At 32.4% G+C, this 19,625-nt stretch overlaps 1 protein-coding gene across 2 annotated transcripts in view; it reads right to left on the reverse strand.

Annotated features, from left to right (window-relative positions):
- Positions 1–13,776: 13,776 nt before the first annotated feature.
- Tll1 (tolloid like 1) overlaps positions 13,777–19,625 on the reverse strand; it is a 199,619-nt gene continuing 193,770 nt past the window's right edge. For both annotated transcript variants that reach the window (XM_048791713.1, XM_048791715.1), the window contains 2 exons: positions 17,087–17,337; positions 13,777–15,869 (listed from right to left, as the gene is read on the reverse strand). In XM_048791713.1, the coding sequence (XP_048647670.1) occupies positions 15,735–15,869; positions 17,087–17,337 (386 nt within the window). In that variant the 3' untranslated portion in view covers positions 13,777–15,734. The remainder of the gene's footprint in view (positions 15,870–17,086; positions 17,338–19,625) is intronic.

The following is a 19,625-nucleotide window of genomic DNA, read 5'->3' on the forward strand; positions in this document are numbered from 1 at the left end:
TTTTTTTTTTTTTTTTTTTTTTTTTTTTTTTTTTATCCCAGGGAAATTATACCAACAGAACAGTTAGGAGCCAAGCCTTCTTTCCTCTCAAAATCACATCAATTAGTGCTCTTTCTGCTTAACATATGCAACATGTTTCCAGTTCCTGAACTGAATGCAGATGAATTCTTAATCACACTAGGTGCTTTACTTCTTCTTCTTTTTGTTCAACAGCTATGTGTTGCTTCACAGTTTATTTGAGTTTATCAGAATGATACACGAATCAGGCAGCATTCAGAACCAGAAGAGGCTCAGAGAGTCCTGTCCAGCAAAATGAACAGTGAGCTTTCAAAAGTGATATGAGAAAAAAGTAGAGAAATCATCGTATTGGTGACATCAGTTTGAACCATTTTTAGATTTTTAATTATAAATTGACAAATTATAGTCATATTCATTTAGGGAATATTATGGTTTGTGTCTGCAATGTTTACCAAAATCTTATATGTTAGCTAATATAGCAATGTTCAGAGGCGAAATGATTGGATTCTGAGAGCTCTGACATGTTAGTAGATTAATCATTTGATGGATGAATAATTTGAATGGACTTAGAGGGAGGTGATGAAAATTATAAACAGCTTGGGTGTAGCTGAAAAAAGCAGGGCACTGGGAGCATGACCTTGCGTACAATGTCTGTCCCTGGCCTCTTACTCACTCTGCTTCCTCACTGGCAGAAGGTAAGCTGCTTTCCGTGACCCTGCCCTTCTACCATGAGGTCTCTGCCTTTGAGGCATGCTAACCATGAATTTAAGACCAAAGACCAAACCTCTGAAGCTGTGAGCAAAATAAATCTTTCATCTTCAAAGTTGTTCTTATCAGATATTTTGGTCACAGTGACAAAAAGCTGACTAATACATGGGGTAAAATATGATGTTATGATTTATGAATACATTGTGAAATAATCAAATTGAACTAATTAACATACTCTAAGACATTATTGTCTAAGCTCTAAGTCATCATTTTTGTGATTGGAACATTTGAAATTTACTCTCTTAGCAATTGTAAAATGTAAATTAGTAATTACATGCACAGTATGCAATGTATCTCAAAAAGAAACCATATTTTTCCTGGATAATTGAGTCTTAAGCCATTTAATCATGATCTCCCATTTGGCCCACATCCTAGCTTCCAATAACTACTCTTCTCTTCTTTTAGTTAAATTGTTTTAGATTCCGTGTAAAAGTGAGAACATATAGTATTTGTCTCCCTGTGTCTGCCTTATTTCACTTAGCATAATGGTCTCCCATTCCACTTATGTTGTCACAAATAACACTTTTTTCTTTTTAAAATCTGAATAATATTCCATTGTATATATGGTAGTTTCTATTTCTATTCATCTGTTGATAGATACTTGGAGGTTGATTCTACAGCACGGTTCTTATAAATAATGTTGCAATGAATGTGGACATACAGACATCTCTTCAGCATACCATCTTCAAATATTTGGGGTAAATACTCAGTAATGGGATTGATGAATTATATGGCAGCTCTATTTTTAATTTTGAGGACCTTGAAATATTTTTTCCCGTAATGCCTATACTAATTTACATTCCCACTAATGGTGCACAAACGTTCCCTTTTCTCCACATCTTTTATCGATTGTTATCTATTCTCTTTGTCATAATTTTCATTCTGACAGGAAAGAGGTAATATCTCATTGTGGTTTTAAATTGTATTTCTCTAATCATGTATCTCAAATTAGGCATAAAAGTAATATATCTCAACATAGTGAAATTTACATATAAAAAGCCACAGTTAACAATATACTCATATGTGAAAAATAGAAGCCCTTTCCTCTGAGATTTGGAATAAGACAAGGATGTCCACTCTCACCACTTTTATTCAACATGAATGTTCTTGCCAGTGCAATTGTCAAGAAAAAGAAACAAAAGGCATTCAAGTAGAGAAGGAGGAAGTAAAGTAGTTGCTATTTGCTGATGACATGATCTTATATAGAGAAAACTTTAAAGATTCCCCCAAAGAATCTGTTAGAACTAATAAATATAGTAAAGTTTCAGGATACAAAATTAGCATACAACAATCAGTATCATTTCTATACCAACAAAAACTTTCAAAAAAAATTGAAAATAGTCATATTTACAGTCACAAAACAGTAAAGCACGTGGAAATAAATATAACCAAGGAGATGAAAACCTGCACACTGAAAACTATAAAACATTAATAAAAGAAATTGAAGAAGACACAATAAATGGAAAGATATCACATATTCATGAGTTAGAAAAAATATTATTGTTAAAATATCATATATTTGAGATAATCTATGGATTCAATGAAACTTGAATGTATGAAAATCCAATGTTACTTTTTGGAGAGACAGAAAAAAATCCTAAAATTCACATGAAGCACACAAAAAAACTCAAATATTGAAATCAATCATGAATAAAAGGAACAAAACTGGAAGCATCACACACAAGTTGTCATGGTACTGATAGAAAAATAGAGTCATTGATCAATGGAATAGAAATAAAAGCTCAGAAATGAGCTCATACATACATAATCAATTGATTTTTAACAAAGTGGCCAATAATATACAATGGGAAAAGGAGTCTCTGACAAACGATGCTGGGAAAATTTCCTAAGGAAAAACATGAAATTGGACCCCTTTTTGACACCATACACACAAATCAACACAAAATGGATTAAAGACTTAAGCATAAGACCTGAAACTATAAAACTACTAAAATAAACAACAAGGTGAAGTCTATATGAGATTGTTCTGGTAATCAATGATGTTTTAGATTTGACTCCAAAAATGCAGGCAACAGAAGTACAAATAGACAAATAGGATTACATCAAAATAAAAGGCACCTACCTGTAAAAAAAGGAAAAAAATGTCGGATATGTGAGAATATGTAGACTGTGAGAAAATATTTCGGCATCCTATATCTGATAGGGAGAGATCAATATATGAAATATATAAAGAAAGCAAACAACATTATATAAAGAAAAATAATCTTATTTAAAACTGGGCAAGAGATCTGAATGGACACATCTTAGAAGAAGACATATGGAACTATTTAATTGTTTTGTGGTAGATTTATGCATAGTCACCTCAGTAGGATATCCTAAAATGATTAATTTGGCTAAATAAATGATATTTGTTTGCTGCCAAAGTTGTATCAATCGCTTCTTTTTATCACTGAGATGTTTTGGTCCTAGTTTTCTATCACCGGACAATATTTTAATTCTTAGTCTTCCCTTCATTTTAGGAAAAAAACTGATAATTTTGCTACAATTCAGTGCAGATAAACAGATGTTCTAAAATCTATGACAAATTAACTTCAGGCTTGCTGAAAGTTAAGTTAAAGTAATAATGAGTTTTCTCTTTGATTCAGACTTCCTATCACTTCACATTTACATTGAGATCCTGATCTATTTCCTCCAGGAGGTTTAAAAGAACAAAACAGATCTTATTTGGGAAAAAAATAAGTATTAAATGAAGCAAAATGTGAATAAATTTAACATCTTTATTAAAAAATATTCTTGCATTCAATTATAGGTTCCTAATTTAGATATTTTTTAAGGAATTAAAAATACTACCTTTTCATACATACAGTTTAAGACAGTTAAGAAGAATTCTTGCTTAAAATTAAAATATAGATTTTTTGTTATCAATGAAAACCAAATTTATTAGATCTTCTACAGAATTATCTTAGGTTCTTATCCCAATTTTGTTCTTTTTTGACTTAAATATTGGCAAACAGAAAAGACGAGAGCTAAGATTTTTCCATTTTATTTATTTATTTATTTACTTCTTTATTTATTCATTAATTTGTTTTTTTGTTACCAATTTTATTAATTTGTTTTTTGTAGTATTGGGGATTGAAACCAAGAGCTCTCCATCCAATCTCCTCCTCCTCTTCCTCCTCGTCTTCCTCCTTGTCCTCCTCCTTCTTCTGTCAGGGTCTTGCTAAGTTGCTCAGGCTGAACTTAAAAATTTATAATCTCTCTGCCTTAATATACGGAATTGCTGGGATAACAGGCATGTACTATCAGGCCCTGTCAAAACTCCCTTTATTATTTTCAAAACAGTTATTTCACAATTCTGTAATGGATCTAAGCTAAACATGATTGTGAGGATAAAAGGACAATGCATTCCATCTTGATTATCATAAATGCCAAGTCCTTTTCTGTATTAGTTATAATGATTGTTAATTTCATGTCACTGTTACCCAGAAAATATTCCAGATCTCCAGGTGACAAGTACTAAATAGATGGCAGTTTCTGAAAAGACAATTTTTAGTTCAAGGAATACTTTAATTTAGTATGATTTAACCTCATTGCAATTCAATTTGATATAGCCAGTATATGTTGGAGGGATTTTATTGTACAGTTCCTTATAAGTACAAGGCAAAATGAATGAAATCCCTGCTTCTAAGAATCTCAAAACTTTTTACAGGAAAAAGTCAGTATAATAATAAATACAATCATCATTTCATTTGGTGGCATGCAGAGAAGTAAACTCAGTATAATTTTCAAAATCTCAACTATAGTGCTTTTAAAAGGATATTATCTTATAATAAAATCTATATGTTTGAAACATAATACAGTTCTAAATTGATTCATTTTGCCTGCACAAAGTTACTTGAAGGAAACTGTAGCACAAAATGTTCATTATCTTTATATACTTCACAGATAATATTCTAACAGAAATCATTCATAATTTGGGATACTTGAAACATCTTTTACATAATTTTCTAAAGTATAACTATATTTTATTAAAAACATACAGGCAGAAAAATACATTGAGGAAAAATATGATCAATAAAATTACCAATTTTATAATGCTATTTCCTTGAAGCCAGGTCAATCCTTTGTGAAGAGCTAAAACTAGAATAATTGTGGATTTCTATGTGGATTTTCAGCATCTGGGATATAATGCTACTAAAACAGAGTTGTTCTAATGCCATCCATTTCCCTGTAAATTCTATGATTTTGTCATTTTTTAATGCAGAGTAATACTCCATTGTGTATAAATGCCANTGTATAAGAGACAGAGGCAGTGGAGCACAACAGACACTAGGATGGCAATTTGTAAATCAATGGATGTGTAACTGATGTGATTCTGCAATCTGTGTATGGGGTGAAGATGGGAGTTCATAACCCACTTGAATCAAAGTGTCGAATATGATATGTCAAGAAATTTGTAATGTTTTGAATAACCCACAATAAAAAATTTAAAAAAAATAAAATAAAACAGAGTTGTTAACTCTATTTATTCTCAATCATCTTACACTGGCAATCAGGTTTTTTCTAAAATTTATTCATATTTTGTTTCTGAATGACTACACTGTTATCAGTTTTTCTTGAATATGTGATATTCCCTTTTAGGGTTTTCTAATATTTTTCTCCAAAAAATGATTGCTTTTTCAAAAATTTTTATTTCCCCATACTCACTGTTATATGTTATAAAATTAGGCATTTAAATGAGTTCTTGATTCAACATTTTCACTCAAGTACAGTTCAGCAAAGATTAAAAGTTAAGCTCTGCACATAGCTTCTTGCCCGGTATCAAGGACAAGTTAATAGCTAGAAAGAAAGAGTGGGGCATAGAAAGTTGTTATAAATTTGAAAGTTTTTTTTCTATAAGTGCATTTGACTCCTCAAGTCCTGGCTCCTCTGAAAGTTTTCAGACACTTTCAAAATTCAATTATTTTAATGCCATTCTACTTCTCTGTTTGATTTTGATGAAGTATACTAGTTTTTAGCAAGGTAGTCAATCATAACTCCAAAGAGAAATTAACAAAACATAATCACAGACTACAGAACTCCATACTTCATAGGAAAGTCAGTGGCTTTTTCTTGTTTTTAAAGGAGACTTGGTTTGACTATATTATCATTCAAAATTACAATATAAACAGCAAAATATAAATCCAAATTAATTTTTTCTTTGTAAATTTAAAAATGAAGCTATGTATACACTCTTCTTTAGACAGAATCTCTTTATCAAAACAAATTTTGTGTTTTAAATTTTCTGGATGTGGCCTTGGAAAAGTTACTTATATTCAACATCCCCATAATGATACTTGTCTCATAGACTATTGCACATATAAATACTGGATCTGAATTTTAAAAATATATATGTAATTTGTGATATCCAATTTAAGAATCTCTTCAAGCTGTAATCAGTGCACACTTATACCTAGCTATTTCGGAGGCCAAAGCAGGAGGATCATGAGTTCAAGTCCAGCCTGAGAAACTTAGTGAGACCCTGTCTCCAAAAAACAAACATTAGAAAAAAATCTATTGAAAGCCTGTTTGTTTGTTTGATTGTTTGTATTTTAAATAATTAGTTGAGAATAAACTACAGGGGAAAAGAAAACAAAAAAAAAAAAGGTGAAGAAGATTATCTCTTTAGCTGAGAGTTTTAGCTTTTCATAATTCATGGTATATATAGAGTTTCATTTTTATAAGTGGTCCAATATTTAATTCTTGATTGTGGATTTATTGAGATGGAAATTTAAAGGTCATAAAACATGTTATACAAATACAAATTTCTAGTTCTCATACTATTTATAATATGTACCAGTTATCTATTTATTGTCTCTTAAGTTCCATTGTTTTTCATTGCCTGCTGTTGCTAACAGAGCTGGTCCTTCTATAGATTTGCTCTTCACCCTCCTGATGTGAAGCTCCATGAGTGCAGAGCACTGGAGGCTGCTGTTTGAGGAAAAGATCCTCCTTTCCTATTCTATTGTGCTGCTTGACAGGCTCCTGCAGCCTGCACAACTTCATGGAGCCCACAGCAGGCAGTTCAGGTGGTTTCTTTAAAAATAAGTAAGTGTGCAAAAGTTTTATCATACCAAGGAATGACATTTACAGTCAGTGGAAAAGAACATCATTAAGTACTACATATGATCAAGCAGTCACCCAGTATCTGCAGTGTAACATTCTTGACAGCAGTATGCAAGCGTTCCTAATGCTATCCATCCTTGCCAACATTTGATAAAGGCTAATTTTTATAGATTAATGAATATGGAGTTTTTTATTTTTTTAAATTTAAATTTTCTAAATGCCAGCAATATCAAGCGTGGTTTTTACCTGTTCATTGACCATTCTGATCCCCTTCTTTCTACCTGGACATATTCTTTTCTGCCTAGACATATTCTGTGCACATTTATCTATTATTTGGGTTAGTTTTCTTCTTCCGTAAAGGGTCATATAGTTATTTTAGGATTTATGTGCCGCCAGGCAATGTCTTTAACTCTTGAACTCTTTGTACCAAAAGACCAATAAACCTTTTTTTATATATCATTTTTGGCTCTGGACTATACAGGAAGAGACTGTGAATTGAATTTGGCTCACTGGGTGTAATTTTTGAACTCTAGATCTATTGGGTAATCTGTATCTTATTGGATTTGAAGCTTCCTTGATATAATCTGGGTTCTGGCCCTTTGACAGATATATATATATATATTTCAATACATTAAAACTTATTATCTGCTACTATCTTTGCTTATTATCATGGGTTGCTTTTATGATTTTATAATCTTATATATTTCAAGGCTTTGTTTTTTACATTCATTCAAATTTTGTGTTTTAAATTTTCTGGATGTATTATTTCTTTTTATCATTGTAGGTCACTTATTTATCTCAAATGATCTTTTACAAGTTAAAATTTTCTTTAATATTAACATAGAAAACCCAGCTCTATTTACCTTTCAAATTTGACACACATGATTTGATTCACTTTCAGCTTTTCTGGTATGGCATTTTATAACCATCTCTTCTAAAATGTTTTGAATAAATTTGTAATTGAACTTGAATATATCTTTCCTTAAATTAGACATTCTAGAGGACTTTCATTTATTGAGATTACCAGTATATCTGATTTATTTCCTTGCTCATAAAATGGAGACAATAAAATCTAATTCATGTATCTGTGAGAATTTAATAAATTAGTATGTTAGGCATTTAGAAAAATGCCCAACAAGTATGTTTCAAATTCAAAATATTACACATTACTGCTTATCTCATCGTATTATAGGGTTTCCATTTCCCTTGCTTTTTCTACTATTTTTTCTCTTTATGCGATCTTTAATATTTATTTTTTTAATCTTTATTCTGTATTCTAAACTCTACTAGTTTAGAAGCTATAAATCCTACTTCTATTTTTGTGATACCCATATGATTTTCCCCTGTATGTTTAAAATAAAAAGTTAATCCTCTTAAAAACTATGAGTACCTTAGAACTATTCGTCTTCTATTAACCATCTAGTTGTACATGTAATTATTATTTTATGTTTTGTCTCACATTCTTTACAAATTAGTCATTAATATTATTCTATAGTAGTAATATCTTCTACATTGACACATAATCACTAATTCTTTGATTACTAGCCCCTCTTGTAGGTTATTTATTCTTATTTCAATTTTTCATTCAGAAAAAAATTCCTTCGTTGTTTTTCCAGTGATGAGGTGTTAGTAGTAAACTCTTAGTTTATAGTTATCTGAAATTGGTATTACTTAGTTCCTATTTGTAAGCAGTAGTTTCATAGGGTGTAAATTTTGTGTTGACAATTATTTCACATTAGTATCTTGAAGACTTAGTTTTTAGTTTCACTATTTTCTGTCTTCTAATGTTAGAAAATCTGATATCTTTCTAAAAATTTTTCCTCCTAAGCAATCATTTCCTGATTAAGATTTTTCTTAACTTTGTGTTAATTTTCTTAACTTTGTGTTAATTTTTCTTAACTTTGTGTTAATTTTTCTTAACTGTGTGTTAAGCAATTTTAGTATTGTATGTCTGGGTTTGTCTTTACTTTTATTTACTTTGGGGAAACACTTATTGTGTTTCCTTAATGTAAGGATACATGTCTTTCAAAAGTTCCAGGACATATCAGATATTTATATTGAATATTTTATTTTCCTCCATTCTCTACATTCTCCTATAACTACTAATAACATATATTGAACATTCACATTCTCTTCCTCATCTCTTCAAATATCTATTTTATCTTTTTGACATTTTCTCTGCTGTGTTTTGTGATTCTTACAGTTCATAAATTATATCACCAACTGTATCTAATCTGAATTTTTATTTCAATTTCTGCTGTTTTCATTTTATTAATTCAATTTATTTTTTCAAATACTCTTCTCAGGATTTAGAGAGTGTCTATACCTTTTCTGCATATTTTCTCTTCCCTCTTGTTAATCACTTCAATATGCTTTCTTTTTACTCAACATGATTATTATATTATTCAAAGTTTTAAAAATCTAATGCTGTTACTTTTTTGGATTTCTCTTATCTGAATGTTTTGTAATTTTTTAGTGTAATATCATAGTCTCTAAAATATTACCTACGGATGTAATGCTACCTAGATTGCAGGTATGTTGTGCTTCCAGAGGGCTATTTCATGCTTCTGAGAGAGCTGGGCATCCCAGGGTCTTTACTAACACTTAAAAATTATTCAAGACTTGGGATATAGCTCAGTGGTAAAGGCTTGGGTTTGATCTCCAGCACTCCAAAAATTAAATAAAAAATAAAAATAAATTTTATTTTTTTCTTGAAAGATAAGCAAATGGTGAGATAAGAAAGAATTTCATCATCTTGCTATTAAAAATTTCACTTTCCTCCATCCGAATTGATTAGACAAATGAGTCTTGGGTGTTTCAACTTGCATCTTAAGAGGATATTAAGAAGAACTGCATATTATCAAGAACTACTGGAGCTGGTATTAGGTGTGTTATTGACAAATTATCTTATTTACAAAAGCCCCTTTTGCCCATCATGAGAAGGATTTATAGGTTAAAAGTGCAAGTAATGAATGCAAAATAAAGTTAATTTTACATGACAACTGAATTATTAAAGATGCAAAGTTAAGATTATGGAAAGAAGACCTAGTTTAATGCTTATCTCAAAATACAAACCACAATATATATTTAAGTCCCAAACATGATAATAAAATACATATATAGTTTTATTATTTCAGTTTTGACTTTTGGAGATGTTTTTCAATGCTTATCTGTCCAACTAGAATTTAAGATCTATAAAAGCAAAGATTGTCACTTTTCTTTTTTATCTTAACTCATACAGTACTTCATATATTAATATTAGTAGGCATTATGCAAATATATTTTCAATGAATAAACAGATTAAAATAAATGAGTAAACAAAATACATTGGGTGTACTATTCCTTTTGTTTTGAAAATAACAAAACTTATGGGAACTTTTGAATACTAAGAAATTAAAACAATAGATACACAATGCTATGAAATGACTTTTGATACATGCATTAGATCCCTGTGGAAAGCTTTTCTGCAATTTACTTTGAGTTTTAGTCATCTAGGGTACACCACTAAATTTTTTGGGGGTAGTTTTATATACTTAAGCTTATTATCTATGATCCTCTCACTTTATTTGTACTTTCTGGATGATCTTCCTATTTAAATAATCTTAATGGCATTCTTTGAAATAAACCCCTTACATACCTTAAATTTTTCAACACTTACTGTTGTTTGTATTCATAATAGCTGCCATTCTGACAGTAGTTTTGATTGGAAATGCAAATCAAAACTAATCTAAGATTTCATCTCACTCCAATCAGAATGGCAGCTATTATGAATACAAACAACAATAAGTGTTGTTGAGGATGTGGGGAAAAAGGTACACTCATACACTGCTGGTGGGACTGCAAATTGGTGCAGCCAATACGGGAAGCAGTATGGAGATTTCTTGGAAAATTGGGAATGGAATCACCATTTGACCCAGCTATCCCTCTCCTGGGTCTATACCCAAAGGATTTAAAAAGAGCACACTACAGGGACACTGCCACATCAATGTTTATAGCAGCACAATTCACAATAGCTAAACTGTGGAACCAACCTAGGTGCCCTTCAATAGATTAATGGATTAAAAAATGTGGCATATTTACACAATGGAATATTACTCAGCAATCAAAGAGAGTAAAATCATGACATTCGCAGGTAAATGGATGGAGTTAGAGAAGATAATGCTAAGTTAAGTTAGCCAATCCCAAAAATCCAAATGCCGAATGTTTTCTCTGATATAAGGAGGCTGATGATTCATAGTGGGGTAGGCAGTGGGAGCATGGGAGGAATAGACAAACTCTAGATAGGGCAGAGGGGTGGAAGGGGAAGGGAGAGGACATGGGTTAGAAATGATGGTGGGATGTGATGGACATTATTATCCAAAGTATAGGTATGAAGACACTTATTGTTGTGAATATGCTTTGTATACAACCAGATATATGAAAAATTGTGCTCTATATGTGTAATAAGAATTGTAATGCATTCTGTCATATTATACAAAAATTAAAAAAAAATTTCAACACTATTTTGTCAGTGTCACTAATATTTTTGAGATGAACTGATTCTACCATAAAAATGTCATGAGGGAATAGAGTTTCATTTTTATATTTTGATTGAAATTATTGTCATTAACTAAATTTCAACACTTGCTTTTCAGGAAAATACACTAACAGAGCTTTGGACACATATGGAAAGCATATTTGTATGGGAATACACATATGGAAAGACTATTTGTAATAGTCATTTATCTATTATAATCATCCTACAAGGTTTATATATTTCCAATTATATTTTCACTTGCAAGTCTTTAAAAGTGATGCTTTTTGTATTCATTTTTTTAAATTGAATGAGAGAGAGGTTATATATAGTGAGATATGCTTAGGGCTCTACAGCTGCTTAGAATTCTTCCTGTGTTGGTCCCTGAAGTATGATGTCAAGGTTGCACCTAAGTCAGACAATCAGCATGAATTCAGGCTCAGTAAGTGAGAGACTGGCAAGTTAAAAGATGGACAATGAGAAAAGTATATGTCAAAAGAACTTTTGGAAACAAGAATGCTACTTCATACTGTATTAAAGTTGGCTTTGCCATCACTTGCTTCCTAAGCTAATGACAACATTTCTAAATTTTATAACAATATCACTAAAAGACCAAAAGGTAAATAGTCATTGGAAACCATTTGCTTTGAATTAAAGCATTAAAAAGTTTCATTTACAGATTGCATTTTTCTTGTTGATATGTTCATGTTACATGTCTGTTCTTGTAAAATGGAAAGCATTAAAATTCAAATTTTATAAAGCTTTTGAATGTAATTATTATCCCTGTTTTCAACCTCCCATGATAGATTTAACAAGTGATATCAAAGATTTTCCAAAAGTCAAATCTTATTCCCATAACACTAAATAAGTCTCCAAATATTTTGGTAATTGCTTTAAAAGTAAGTTACTTTTAATGTCACACATGGTTGTTGTACTAAATATAAATATGGATGAAATTTAATGATTTTTTTAAAAAATACCTTTTAACCCATTAAAAAATAAAATTACTTTTGATGCTTTGGGGGATTTTCCTTATACTGAACAAAATTTGATATTTGAAGTTTACCATCAAAAATGTAGCAATAATAGAAACCAAGTAAGAGAGTCTAGGATATTCAACAACAAAATTGAACAAGCTTTAAATTTGATATTGTGACACATTAAAATTAGCTCAAGATAGCAAAAAGTCAACCAAGGAAGACATGGGATATTTAGGGACTTTGGAAATACAACTACTATTTCTCATCCATTGCCTTTCAAAAGTTGTTTTGTGCAATTGTTTTATTATGATCACCTTAAAAGCAATATTTATTTTTGAAATTAACTTTTAAAAATAACTTAATAAAATCATATTGAGCAGAATTTTTGTTGTTTTTGTTCTGTGTATAGTCCTGAGGATTGCACAGGAGTTAGAACTTTTGCAAATATAAAGCAAAACCAATATGCTGATTAGAGATTCATAATAATTTACAATATTAATTTAATAAAATGCCTAGAACAATGTCTAACAATTATTAACAAAACAATGAAGCTGTCTGCACTTAACAACACACGTAAGGCAAATGTTGAATTAAGGTAAAAATTATATGCAGTAAACTCATATCTGACATAATATACAATAAAATTAATATCCACACTGAAGGTCTAAAGTTATGACAATATGCTTCCTACAAACCTTCTATAATTTCCCAATTGGGTTGAGCACAGCTCATTGTGGCCTAATGTCAATTGGAATATTCAGACTATTTCTTAAAATAGAATGCTATAATTTCCCTACCATGCCATGTAAAATAATTTAATATATTCATTTTAACAAAAGGTTCAAACTACAGTGTGTTTGTTTTAAATTTTTAGTATTAACTCTGGTTCTTAACGATATCTACAGTTAACATTCTACTTTTCATGCTGTTCCTAAAAGGAACAATATCTTTACCCTGAAAGTGTTACTCTAATTCACCCCTAAAATTTACTTTATGTGAAAAAGTTTCATCATTCAAAAACCCTACTGTTTGTATATATTGAGATTGATTCAACTACATTGGGTACAGATGTTGATATCAGACAAGCTGGGTTTCTACATCTAACTTTACACTGTGACCCTGGGAAGTGGCATAATGTATTGGTGCCTCAGGTCCTGACTACAAAATGAGAATGTTTCCAGAGTCCTCAACAGGAAGCATGAAGTTTAGAAGGAGCTAGTGTATGTGCCTAGCACAGGCTCAGAGTAGTACAGAACTCTCCTGCTGTGAATGCCTTCTTCTCTCTTCTCCATTCCTGGCGTATCTTAGCTAATTGGAGATCAGTGAAAAAACAGTGGAAGTTACTGGAATAAATCAGCTCCACGCAGAGGCGCATCTACATTGCAGGCAATAGTTACACATTTCTAAAGTAACAGTCATTGAGATCAAAACGACGTTTAAAAAAAAATGTATTTACACTTTACAATTTCTGTGTAGGGGAACGTCTTTTCAGGACAACAATGAGAGAAAGAACAAATTAGCTACGTCTGTGTGTATAGTTTAATTCTGTAAAAATAAAGAAATATACCCAATTTTATTAAACACTGAACATTCATGGACAGGTAACAGAAACAAAGTTATTTCATAGAGCAATCTACATCAACATCCCAAAACATCAAAATAGAGTTCTCTAAAGGAAAGAGTCTTTCTTTAATGGAGTTGATAATAATTAGAAGTTCCCATTATTTGTCCATGAATCCTAAGAACGGTGCTACTTCAAACAGGATTCTAGCAGAACTTGGCACAATAAATTTAACTTTTCAACCATCCCATTACTTTTTCACCATCTTGTGGCTTCACTCACTCAGACAGTCTCACATATACGTACATTAATATTAAAAACACACATGGCTGTAAAGCAGAAAACTCATTCTAAAATTACATTTTCTACAACAAAAGCAGGTCACCATATTTATGTCCGATGTCTCAATCACAGAAATGGATTTTCCTCACGGAGCTAGTGATTCACATACACTATCAGGTTCAACATTTCAGAGTTGTGTTTCTAGGAGGATCTGTTTGATCATGTGCAAGAATTCTAAGGCATTATAAGAAGTTGTTCCACAGGACAAGGGCTGCCCAGGCAATGATATACTCTTGGTATATTTAACAAGTCTTTAGTCTTCAAATGCTAACAGCCAGACACAGGGAGACATTCATAGTCTACAGGTGGTTGGCTCAAAGGTCAAAATGTGTTTTAAAAAAATGTTTATGCAATAGCACCATAGGAAATCTTTCAGTAATGAATTCATTTTTTTCCCCAACATTGCATTTTTAAACTGAATTTCAGGAAGAGAGAGGGAGAGAGAGAGAGAAAAAAAAAATAGAGTTTTCGATTCTCACAAGGCCTATTTCCACTTCATCTATTTTTTTACATACACTAACCATGACAATATCAACAATAATAACTACAACAATAATAGGTCAACAATGAAAAACAGACAATAGCAGCAGTAGTAACTTGAGTGTGGTCTATCCAGGCAGGCATCTAGAGGAATCCTGTGCACACCCCGGGGGAAGTTTTCTCATAAGGTTCGTAAGACATCACAGGCTTCTTGGATTTGGTGTGAAAAGGCAGCACTTACACAGAAGGAACTGAATTCACCAATTAACTGGGCATTCCCAGTAATTAAATAAATGATGATCAGCACTGGCTTTAATTGACACTACTTGACCTCTTACACTAGTCAAAATGTAAGAAAATGAAGTGGTCTCAAGATCATTTGTGTTTCAAAGAGGTTAAGCTGGCCTGCAAGTGAAAATAATGAAGCTGAAATATTCCAGTTTCCAAACATCAGACAGACAGACAGACGCACACACATACACACACACATACACACTTAAAGTACAAACCACCCTCAAAGACTCCCATTTCACATCAGCTCATATGGATCTGGTTTACATTGTATCCGTGATACAAAGTCAAAACAATTATGCTAAGAAGAGGTTTTTCCAGTTTATGACCTGCAAGATCAGTCCCAAATCTTGAAAAATGGTCAAAAAGAACATTTGCAGAGTCACAGCCCCTGAATTGAACTGTCTGAATTGGGAGGCATCTGTTTCAAGCTGTGAACAGAAGCTTGTAGAGTCTCCCTTGAAGCACAAGATGCCCCTCAACCAGCTTTAACAGCACATCAAGCACGGAGTTCAAATATCCTCCTGTTGCTAAACAGGATTGGCTGGAAGCTTGTCTTCTAGTACAGAGATCATTCTGACCTTATAGTTTTCTTTTGTTCAAACTCATTATATAAAAACATTTGTGCTAATATCTTCAGTTTTTTTAAAAAAAATATGTCTATGTCTTCTCTCCATCGTGCACAATCCTTTATGTTCTGACAGAGGTTTTGGTGTTATTTTTTGGTATGTGTGGTTTCTGGATATCTTATGCTTTTGTATCTTACATAAAATCCTTTCTTGTTGATTGTGTCATCCGTGTGAAAATGAATTAAAATGGCATCCCCAATTGAATAGATTTCTTCTGGTGGCTGAAAGAAAACAAAACAACAACAGAATGAGTTGCTTTTTCTTCATGGCAGTGCATGTTTGAGCATGTTTTTCTTTGGCATATAATTCCACCCTCCCAACAACCTTGACAAATCAATATGATTGACTGCTTCCTTTTACAGATGAGGAAACTTGAGACTGAGAAAAGACAATGTTATGCTAGACATCAAAAGGCTAGTCAATGCTATAGCTGGGCTTCAAACCTGCATGAGCCTGTTTCTACTTTCCTTTCTAGATTTGTATTTCTCCCCCAAACCCTTAAGGCAAGTTTTTTTTTTAAATTTATATATATAAAAGAGAGGTCAGAAAAGGTAAAGGGATGTTAAATTTGTTTCACAAATTACTGAGGCAAAGCCACTCTACAATTGAAATCTTCAATTAATTTTTGCTTTAATAATTTAAGTAGCAAGAAATTTCTTTTTTCTTTATTTCAGTTGTTATTTGGGCAAAAGTTCAACAGTATTATTTAGGCAATACATACTGGCAGACATTCAAAAAATTGGGACTAATATCTTCACAACAGAATATGTATTCAGAAGACTATTCAATATTAATTCAGTGCATCCCAGGAAAGAAGCATTGAGAAAACCTTAATCTTTATTTTTTTGGTTCTCATTTCTCATGGTGACCTTTTCTAGCCTGTTTCTGGCACTCTGCACTTGTACATGAGACACTGTGAAAAGAACAATATTCCTATAGCATAGACTGAGCCAACATACCAGCAGCTGACCCTGCCACTCCCACCAAGAATATCAGCTGAAAAGGGAATGTCAATTAGAATGATGTGCATATTCTTTCTGTTAATGCTTTAATTGAGGAAGGTGATGAAATCAAGTTTATGTATTTAAGCTTACTGCATTTAGATTATTATTTAAATGCTTATTGTCCAATAAAAAGCTAGAACATGCTTTGAGATTATTGAGTATTTAAATACTTATTGTACAATAAAAAGTTAGAACATGGAAGTAACCAGAAAGTATAACTACTAAATTCATCTGCTTGGCTAATATAATCAGGCAAATTCATCAGGAGTGGAAAAGTGGGAGGGTGGAAGAGGCACATTCATTATATTTCTTCAAGCCATTAATAATATAACTTTTTGCACAAATATTGCAAATTGTAAATATTACACACAGCAATCATCAATTAATAGGCTTTTTTAGTTTTGTCTACAGTATCCCCTTGGTGGTGTACTTACCCCAGATCCACAGAATCGACCAAGTCCCACTGCTGTGGAATCGAGACCATCAAAGAGCTCAACATAGTCATAGCCACAGTCAGCTTCTTCTTCCACTTCAAAGGTCTGGAAGGACAATTCAAGTCGAGAGCCTCGTTCTGACACTAACAACCACTCACAGTCCACCTGTCCTGGGTAGTTGTTATCTCCAAACTGTGCGTGTGAGTATAGCTCTCTGGGTTTGGGTTCTGCTTTCAATCGTCCACCACACTCTACCAGGAAAGAAAAAGGGATTAGAAAAATGAGCTTCAACAGGTCCAATTTCAACTTCAGTGTATTCTGACATTCTCCAACTTCTGTTTCCATTTCCAGGATCAGATGTAATTTCTACAACCCAAGAGCATAAGTACAAAGACGGGGGCACAGGCTGCCTAAGTTGGAATGTCAGCTCCAACACCTACAAAGTCTGTGACCTGGTCAGTTTTGTCCCTTCTCTGAGACACTGTTTTCTCAAGGGTAAAATACAGATGATAATAAAGGCACCAATGTTAATGTGTTTTTAGGATTTATACATAAAATCTTTTCAAAGACTACCTGTCACATAATAACTCTCAATAATTCTGTTATTACACCTAATAGTTTTTAGTCTCAAGTAACTCTTTTTATGGTTAAAACAAACAAACAAACAAACAGGGTCTTAACCTGAATTTAACCTTAATAATGTCAGAACCCAGAATCTAGAATAAGAAATAACCTAAAATTCAACAGAATATATAAAATTCGTGTGTGTGCGCACGCGCATTAATAAAAATTCTACACAACATATATAGCACCATATTATTTTACTGTTAGAAATATTTATCTAACTTGATCCAGAAAAACACAGGCATAATTAATTATACTTATCTTTGAAATTCCAGAACCAATTCAGTTACAGTTGGTTTGCTTGCTATAATGAAATATTTTAAATGCTCCTTTTGGCTTCTTTTTTAGAGAGATATTAATAAGCATATGATTTTCCAGTTATTAACTTTGACACAAGAGGAAAATACATCAAAGAAATAAGTCAGTGAACATACAAACTTTTAGCTTGTTTTAGAAGGTAAGAGGTTTATAAAAATGTTCTCAGTAATTTTTAGTAGTTAGAAGCCCAAACTTTATAACTAGAGATTAAGCAGAGGCCATGGGAGGCCACAGTGCCCACCGACACATGCCAACCTGAAAGGGAAGGGAGGAAAAAAACGGGCTCAGAAAAATGTCAGAAGAAAGATCTTCTGTCTGTTCCTGTTTCCAAAGACTAAAAGGGTTGTTCCTGGGAAGTAGGAATTTCAGTAATAAAACTAGGGAAGACCCAGGAAATATCCCATATGGGAGGATCTGGAGAAGCTAAACCACAGGGTACCAGAACACATAGTTGGGCCAGATAGTCCTTAGTGAAGATGGATTGGGCAGATGAATTCTTACTTGGATTTTCCATTTTTATATATGTATGGTTACCTATATAGTGCTTTGGTGATTTTAAATAACAATATATTTTTGAATTCTAAGGCATGAATACCCAGTCAGCCAGGTTTACATGCACTGAAGGGCATTGTCACAGACAACTGCTCCTTCAGGGACCTTCTTGTGAATAAATTCTGAAACAACTTCCAACTGGGTTTCTAATCACAAGCATGCCTGTCGGGGAAGGTGGCTACAGTCAGTCTAACTGTGCCTCTGTCTTGCAAATGATAAGTGGCCCATCTTGCACTATCTATTGACATAGTGCTATTGTTACAAATGTATACACTTGAAGAAAGGCATCTTTGAAACTACTCCTGAAGGTTGGAATTCTGATCACTTTGGGGATTTCATGTCCCTTGTCTCGCAAACTGGAAGCCAAGAATCCTCCCTTTTCCAACACAATGTTTTTCTTATCCCGGGAACTCCATAAATAATTATTCTCTTCCTGTGACAGACTTCCACAGTCAAACTGCCCAGATACAAATCCACACTTGGCCTACTTTGTCCCACAACTTCATTTGTAATTTTATTCTTTGTTTTGAAAGATGGTTAGCACTGGGATTCAAATCCAGGGCCTTGCACATGCTAAGAGTGTGTCCTACTATTGAGCTAGCTCTATCCTCTCACAACTTCACTTTTAAAATGGAGATCATACATAGTACACACATGTATGCGTGGATTTATATTTGTAAATGCTAGGATGGTGTCTGGCACACAGTTAAAAGTAATTGATATTTTAAGCTATCATCATCATCATTATTTTTTTTTGGTAAGAACATTTAAATGCTATCATCTGTAAACTGAGATCGATTCAGGTATGAAATGAAAAGTCACAAATATTGACCAACAATTCAAAACACGATTAATCTGCTATCAGAAAAGAAAAATTATATTTTTGCAGGCCAGTAAAACCATTTTGTGAAAAATATTTCTGAATTCAATACAAAAATACGTCAACCAGCTTGTAATCTCATTTGTAGGTTTTTTAAAAAATTTCTACCTATTCTCCAAGTTCAGTATAATTGACAGGTCTCTTTTGTCTTGCAGGGTTAGCATT

The sequence above is a fragment of the Marmota marmota genome, unplaced genomic scaffold (genome assembly GCF_001458135.2).
Source record: "Marmota marmota marmota unplaced genomic scaffold, marMar, whole genome shotgun sequence".
Classification (NCBI taxonomy): domain Eukaryota; kingdom Metazoa; phylum Chordata; class Mammalia; order Rodentia; family Sciuridae; genus Marmota; species Marmota marmota.